The sequence below is a fragment of the Sinocyclocheilus rhinocerous genome, unplaced genomic scaffold (genome assembly GCF_001515625.1).
Source record: "Sinocyclocheilus rhinocerous isolate Xijiao unplaced genomic scaffold, SAMN03320098_v1.1 scaffold262, whole genome shotgun sequence".
Taxonomy (NCBI): Eukaryota; Metazoa; Chordata; class Actinopteri; order Cypriniformes; family Cyprinidae; genus Sinocyclocheilus; species Sinocyclocheilus rhinocerous.
The window spans coordinates 734492-743026 of record NW_015641038.1 but is presented as its reverse complement, the minus strand read 5'-3'; the positions used below and the strand labels follow the sequence as shown (position 1 = coordinate 743026).

The following is an 8535-nucleotide window of genomic DNA, read 5'->3' as shown; positions in this document are numbered from 1 at the left end:
CCGTGGAAGCGGCAGGATTTTGGGTGCACGAGCACCGCTTGCGCTCCGCCTCCGCGCCGCCAGCGAAACCGCCCGCGTTTTGCCGCTTTCCGCATGTCTCCCATTGAGAATGAACTAGACACTCGCGACTGCCGCGCACCGTGTGAAAGGGCCTTTAGCCTACCTGCGTCTGTGCGTCTCTCCAGTAGGCTATTTTAATCTATTTTATTAATAAAAGTCACGGGGCAGCATTTTCAAGAAGTTTGTGTCCTCCTGAATGTTTGTACACGTGCGCAGCGCGATCTCCGATCTCACAAACCAAAATAATACAGATGATTTTCTCAGGCCACATGTAAAATCATATGAATTATTATAAAGATTATTAAAATTAATACGTATGGATGACAGTTGATTACAATAATATTTCAGTTTATTTCCATAATTAGTAACAGTTTTCCCTGTGGGACAAATAAAGTTAATAGTAGTCGTATATTAATAACAGGCTACTTCATTAACTTTGTTATTTGCTATCCCTGTTGTAGTATTATTCATAAGTAAAACCAACAAGATTTTTTTTTCACCATGTTTCCAAATTCTCTACCCCAGGTCCAAAAGAAATGTAAAGAATGTACAAACTGAAAATATTAAAGGGGTCATATGATGCTTTTTGTCTTTTGTTTATTATTATTTTGTGCTGTATTGTTGGTTACTGTGTTATTTTTGTTTCAAAAGCGAGCAATAAATAACACTTTAATATCTAAAAAGTGTTCATGTGATTTTATACATTAGTAATGTTGGGAAATGAATAAATGCATAATAATTGTCATAATCGGAAAGCCGTGATTATTCCTCAGACAATAATCGTACCAACAAAATCTATAATCGTTGCATCCCTATCTCAGACTGCAGATCTGATCCGAGCACTACAGGAGCTTGAGAACGCAGCCTCCAGTGACGCAGCTCTCCGCCAGAGGATCTCTGCTCTACCCCCAGAGGTGCAGGACACCTCCCTTTTGCACAAAGTTACAGGTGAGAACACCAGAATGACAGAACTAAGTAAATGCAACAGAAACAGAATTAATTAAAAATCAAATTTTGAATTGATATTTCATGGTGTCAGCACATTAGAGCACAGAATGTAATTGCTCAATTGGAACAGAACGCTGGGGTCCCCAAATAATGTTCTTTTTAGCAGCATCATATGACCCCTTTAACTTGACAAATACAGTGTTCATAGCATGAAATGTTACGCAACAGCAAAGTGTGTCTGTCTGCATGTGTACATGAAAAAACTCATTTTTATTGCGCAAATGACCAGTTCTCACAGAAAACACCTGCAACTTAAGCTTAATTATGGCAACACTGCACACTGGAGATTGGTACTTGATAAGCAGTGATTTAATTTATATAGGCTTAATTAACTTATAGACTGAAACTCATCTGATATTAAAGTGTTAGTTCACCCAAAAATGAAAATTCTGTCATTAATTACTCTCATGAAGGTGAGTAATTAATGACAGAATTTTCATTTTTTGTGAACTAACCCTTTAATAGAGTGTTGCAGTGATGACATTTTTTTAGGCCAACCCAAAAGTTAGCATGACCCTGATTCCCTCAAAAAAAAAAAGAAGCTAACTTGTATCTGGGTTTTGACCTACAAAAATACTTAATCTTTGCAGTACTATACAGAAAGCTTAAAAAATCATATGTAGTTAACCATTCTGACAGTCTAAGTCTGTCCTGATTGTATTTTTTCAGATAAAGAGTCAGGGGAGCGTCTTTCTCGGTTGGTGGAAGAGGCCTGCATGCTTCTAGCTGACTACAGCGGGCGGTTGGCGGCAGAGATTGATGATCGGCGGCAGCTCACACGCACGCTTGCCGTCTTTTTGCAGAGTCAGAGAGACGGCCTGGCCCAGAATGAGCAGAAACTAGAAGTGGGTAAACTTACTGACTTCACATTTTCTTTCCTTTTCTTTTTTTATCCTTAGTTGCTGTCTTTACATGTCAGTTTCTTTCTTCTCTTCTTTCATTTATACTTATGTTCATGTTGTCACTGTGATCATAGCTGCATGTGGTTGCTTCATATTTAGGTTTGTTTTGCCCATGGAGGGCAGTGAAACTCCAGTATCAAGTAATTTTAGCTAATGCAGCGCTAGATATCTCTTAACTTGAGACTTGCATTATTGGTCTGGTAAGTATAAACACTAAGTTCTCGTAAAAAGTTTTATGGACATTAACTGCTTCATTTTCCAGCCTTTGCCAACAGGTAGTGAGCAGGTTCCTGTGTTCCACCTGATGTCGCCTTTACAGAATAAATAAAAATAAAAGAAAAAAACACCAATCTCTTGAGTGTGCATCTTTTTTGCTTATGCACTGGCTTTCACAAATACATCCTTATTGAGTGAAATAACTTAAGAAACTGGCTGTGGTTATTCTGTAACACTTTAGTTCTACTATAGTTAACATGATTTAAACAATGAACACCTTTGCAGCATTTATTATTCTTGGTTAATATTAACATTGTTAGTTCAAAATGTATTAACTAAAGAACAATAGCATGTTTACAAATGCTGATTACCAAATGCTTGTAAAAGATGGTTCGTTGTTAGTTCATAATGCCAAATGTGTTGGTTAATCTATAGAATTTTTATTTAAATTAAACCTTTTATACACGGTTCATCATCTAGAAATAAAAATATGAAAGTAAACATCTGAAAAGATCGTTTTTATAAGCATAATTCATGCATTTATATATTGGTTTTAAGTTAAGCTTTCAGCTGAACTCCTTAAAGTCTGATTGCACTCTTAAAGGTTAGAAAAGTTATAGTTATCCTGTCATTGCATCATTGTAGTCCATATTTCATTTCCGTTAAAAGTCTGTGCTATGTATAGTTTACTTTATGTTGTAGTAGAACAAACATTAACTATATACAAAGGTACAGTCTTGTAATTTTTGTAATTAAATTAGTCTTATTTATAACATGCTTCTAACATGTCTATCTGACAGACATGTATTACAGTTGAAAAAGATTTTGTTGTAAATTAAAATTGAAATCATGATTTAAAACTCTAGTTCTGAGATGCTTTTCTAATTCTTTACAATAGTAAACATTCTAGTGTTTAATTAAACGTGTAGGCAAGTTGAAGAGAAGTAACTTTTAAAACTTTTATGTACTTAATTTTACATGATGGAACAGAATAACATTCCTAAACTTTGTAAATGATGTAAATTAAACATTAGTATTGTAAAACAGTTGTTAGGAAACACAAATGTCAAGAACTTAAGCCTTTGGCACAATCACAGAGGTTCACTAATACTGAAATATATCCATTAAGTCATATATATCATACAAAATGTAATGACTCTAGAAACTTCTGGATGTTATCTAAGCTGTTTTACATATATAAATGGTTAAAATGCTTTAAATAACAGCAGATAATATTGTTTTAATGTATCTGTACTCATTGTAAATGGTAACAGCTGCTGCGTGTTTCTGAATGAGATACTGAGAACTGAAACAAAGTGATGTAAAAACACACTTTGCGTATCTGAACTAAACAGTTCATTAAATTTAATAAATTCCAAAAACAGTTAGACTTGTTGCACTTAAAGAGCCTTATCTTTAATATATAAAAACATTTTCATTAAAAAATGATTTTTTATTTAATTAAATTAATTTGATTTAATTAAATTTTAATTCTATATTTTTTCATTATACATTTTTATTTTACAAATATACTGGGAGATATATTTTTGCACTAACTAGGTTGTTTGCATGTTTTTATTTTAGGAATACAAGCGCAAATTGGCCCGGGTGTCCCAGGTACGGAAGGAGCTGCGTTCTCGTCTCAGCAGTCTCCCAGACCTCTCTAGGCTCCCTAATGTTTCAGGTGGCCACGTTCGCATGCCCTCCTCCGGCGATCTTTATAGCCCCTCTGATTGAGCTGGACTCTCACCCCATCACCTCTCTCCTGGTCCTCTGGCTTTCTTTTTTATTTTCTAAGAGTTGACATCACCTAGCCACTATACTGTTAGTGGATGTGTCCAATATGCAGTCCATGGCTGCCTGAGTGTTTCACTGATGAGCACCATCACTTGAATTCATTGTTCCCCATTGTAATGGAAAAAGTATTGTTCGAGTAGGGTGACCATTCTGGACACGTCCTGGCTGGGATTTTTAAATTGCCTAAAATGTCGGGGTTTTGGCTTGCTTTTCTTATTGACTTGCTCTCATTGTGCAGGCATTGTACATAATCGACCAAGGTGAGAACTACAGAAAATGATCAAAGCAGTGCAAATACACGTGTGCGGAATGTAAAGAGCATGTCAATAGGAAAATGAAGCCAAAATTCAGATGTTTTAGGCCATTTAGACATCCTGGCCAGTATGTCTGGGAAAAAGAGGACATCTGATCACCCACATTCAAGTGCATTGGAATCAATGAAGTCATTTAAATGATAGACGTTGTTCTTGAAAAACAAGATGAGTCAGTAGAACAACTGATTTTTTCCTTTTTTATTGCTTTGTTTTGGAAGCTTCCATAAAAGCAAGTCACCAAAAGTTAAAATAGACGTCCTACTCAACAGATAAACATCTGCAATGGTAAATTGCTTTACAAACAGACATTATATGGCAGTTTGGTTTGATAATACCCATCTGTTCTTCAGTCTGTAGGTTTCTCTCCAGCTCCTCTCTTACTCATTTCATAGTACTTCAGATCTCCAGATTTGTGGTGATGTTATTTTTCTATTTTTGCAGTGAATATTCATTTCAGTGCAGCATCTTATAATCAGCTGCGGTATTTTAGTGCGGCAGTCATATCAACGGACCCCTTTTGTAAACTGAAGGTTACATGTGCTATAGTTAATGTAGTTATAAGAGCTTTGCAGTGAGCAAAGAGATGTTTTCCCTTTCGGGGTTTGTGCTTACCAGCATACATTGCTCCAATAGTAGAGTATACCTTGTAATATTCAGATTTTAATCTCTTTAGGTTTATTTCATTGTAATTATGGAATCATGACCAAGAAGTAAACCTATCTGAAACACAATTTCAGATGCCTCAAAAGGTCAGCGGTCGTTCACACCATTGATCAAACAAATTCAAATACGTTATCTGTCTTCTTGTCCCCTTTTTCATCTAGAAACAGTGCTTTGGTAAAGATGATTAAATTGTTCATTGTCCCTATGGGTTTGTTGGTTGAAGCATTAGTGTTTATGTGCGTTTTACTGTATGGTCTCTTCCTCATTGGTCATCTGTGATGAAAAGAATCAAACTACTAGTTACAGCCGTTTCCTAGGATCCGAAGGGGCCACTCATTGCCTGTGAAACCACAACTTTTAACTTATTTAGTGCAAGTGTACATTTTAACATCAGCCTTTGTAAGTAATGTGTTGGTCTGAGCCAAATAAAGCTGAAGGCAAAGAATAAAATCATCCGTTTACTTGTTATTCAATGAGTGTAATAAAAGTGAAAAGGAGCATGTATGTTTTCACAAACTGCATTTTAATCCACATTCTCACTATGCTGTTGAAAGAGGATCATCTGGACGTGTTTTGCATTTTGTCTTTGCTACTGGACATTTTCCTTAAGAGAAGTTTTTTTCTTAAAATTCCTTGTTTTTTTAAACGTATTGGGAGGGTAAGACATTGAGAATTATGTATTCAATTATGTTTTTTGTCATGGGATGTGAAATTTCCATTAGTATCCTTCAGGACTGGCATCAAATTCATAATTTGAATAGTCTTTATGACGTTTTTGGAAAGTACAATGTAGCCTACAATTAAAGTGATTAAATTAGTCAAACATTTAAACCTAATCAACTTAGGCTACTGAATGCGTAAGAGCTCTTCAAGGACGTGGTAACTGATTGTCTCTGCAAAAGGTCAGTTTTCTTGGGCTCTTTCAGTGTCAATCATCACAGTCTGGAGTTGCAAGCAGCCTGAAAGTTTGCACACGGTTCACAGTCACAAGGCTTCAGATAAATCCGCTTTTTCTGTGCGCTCCAAATATTAAGACTTATACCTCCTGCATATTATACAAGACGGGTTACAATTGTAATATTTGGTTCCTGTACTCTTTTGGTATAATCACATTTTAAAATTACAAATAACAATTTTAACATTTACCACATCAGCTTGGAGAAAGTTTTAGTTCAAAAATAGTTTACTTCGTTCATGTAAATGGTCGAGTTATTGTCCTCCACTATATCTCCAGATTGAATGATCCTAAAGGATGCTATTGTGGTTTGTATAAGAAAAACACATCATAGTTTAATCAGAAACTGTTTGCACACGGTTCGCAGTCACAAGGCTTCAAATAACAGCGCTTTTGCACTGAGCCTCAGATATCAGCGCTTTACCTCCTGAAGATGATGCAGGCACTGTGACAGGAAAAGTTTAACGCCTTTTTTATTATTATTTATTATCGATATTTTAGCATTTCAGATAGGAGTAACCCATATTTTAAACGTTTGATAAAGAAGTGAAGTGAAGGCAAACTAAAACCATGGTCAAAAATGATCCAGAAAAGATCCGTTTTGCCTTGGACAACGGCGCAAAAATGTACACCATCACGTCGGAAAGGTAAATGGATTGTTTTATTTATTTCAATGTTTTTAATGTTTTCTTAATTTTTTTGTTTTTTTTTTATTTATAAGTATTGCAAATTATTATTTTAACGTTTTTTTTTTTTTTACTGGAATTAGATTTTGAATGTTTTATAGCTACACATAAGGGCACAGTGGAAATGTTTGTTTCATTTACTTTTTCCTCCTTTCATTAATGTAATGAGTAATGAGTGATATTACACAAAGTCATAAGGGTCTGAGTGGAGTGCAAACTTTGCACTGCGCCCCAATCCGGGTGAGAAACGAACACAGACACATTCGTACGGTTCGTTCAGGGGTGCTGTGGTGCCTGAGTCGGTTCTTTTCAATGAATTGGCCGAATCGATTTGCGATTCGGTTCTATTCGTTCGGACCGCTGTTTTCTAACTGAATCATTTGTAGTACAATATCGACACAGCCAGTGTTGGGGAGTAACTAGTTACATGTAACGGAGTTACGTAATTTAATTACAAAATAAATATAACTATAATCTGTTACAGTTACTGATAAAAAACATGTGTAATTAAATTACAGTTACTAATGAAAATGTTTACTATTACAAAAGGGGTTATGTCTGAATATTTTCACACACACACACACACACACACACACACACACACAGATTTAATTGATTTATTTCCAAAAATGCTTTGACAGCTCGAAATGAGACATCAATGTTTCAGGAGTTTAGGACAGAATAGGACACATGCTTATTTGATAACTGTTTTATTTACTATTTGGGTTGATGTAGCCTATATGCTTTATTTTTTTAAGATTAACTGTTTTTTTCCAATGCATTGTTAGGTGCCAGTGTTTCCTGACATATTTCATATGCAAAGATTTCAAAAACAGTATCATAGCTATTAAACTATATCTGATGATTTTAAATCTGTATTTATCCTCAGAACGATCTCAAAGTAAAAAAGAGGTGCTAAAGTCTGATTTTGGTGGCTGTGCTATACAATTACATTTTTTATAATCTTAATTCAAGTGGATTTTTGAGGATTTTGAAAGTCTGACAGTAATCAGCATTTAGTACGACTGTAAGGTTAACCCTGCCTGGTTTAAATGTTTTAAAATGATTAACAGCTGAAAACATTCATTAGAAATGTAGAAAAGTAGTCAAAAAATGATCAAATTTAATTAGTTACATTACTTTAATAAAGTAATTTAAATAGTTACACTACTTATTACATTTTAAATATAGGGTAACTTGTAATCTGTTACCTACATTTCCAAAGTAACCTTCCCAACACTGGACATAGCCTACTTAAGAACACAGAGAACAAACAGAGATGAAGTATATTTCACCTATAACTACTCAACTGAAATAAAAGACTACTTTTTGAGAGATAACTTTAGCTCTTTGTTAAGCATCCTTTAAGTTATTTACATATTTTTTTATTTATATATTTAAATCATTGTAGGCTGCAGGGGAATTGTCATACATGCAAATACTTTTACATTAATCAGCTGTTTGTCATTCAAAACTAATCTATAAGAGATCTTTATTTTCTTAAAGGGGTCATATGATGTTGCTAAAAAGAACATTATTTTGTGTATTTGGTGTAATGAAATGTGTTTATGTGGTTTAAGGTTCAAAAAACACATTATTTTCCACATACTGTACATTATTGTTTATTCCTCTATGCCCCGCCTTTCTGAAATGTGTTGATTTTTACAAAGCTCATCGGTCTGAAAAGCGAGGTCTGCTGTGATTGGCCAGCTATCCAGTGTGTTGTGATTGGCCGAATACCTCAAGCGTGTGACGGAAATGTTATGCCCCTACCATACTGTGTTTCCATGTGTCCCGGCGCGATGCGACAACACCAATAAAACCCATTACAAACGAGGCATTTGTTGCATCCAGTGAGGACATAATTACTGATTATAATAACTTATACTGTCTTTTTACGCGTTGCGTTGCATAGCGCCGCGTAAACATAAAAC

The 8535-nt window shown here is 35.0% G+C and overlaps 1 protein-coding gene across 1 annotated transcript in view; it reads left to right on the top strand.

Moving 5' to 3' along the window:
* LOC107754284 (zinc transporter 8-like) overlaps positions 1-8535 on the top strand; it is a gene marked incomplete at its 5' end in the record, with an annotated part of 17493 nt that overhangs the window by 4262 nt on the left and 4696 nt on the right. The window contains 5 exons of the mRNA XM_016570677.1: positions 882-1008; positions 1738-1913; positions 3771-3920; positions 4222-4243; positions 6469-6562. Of these exons, the coding sequence (XP_016426163.1) occupies positions 882-1008; positions 1738-1913; positions 3771-3920; positions 4222-4243; positions 6469-6562 (569 nt within the window). The remainder of the gene's footprint in view (positions 1-881; positions 1009-1737; positions 1914-3770; positions 3921-4221; positions 4244-6468; positions 6563-8535) is intronic.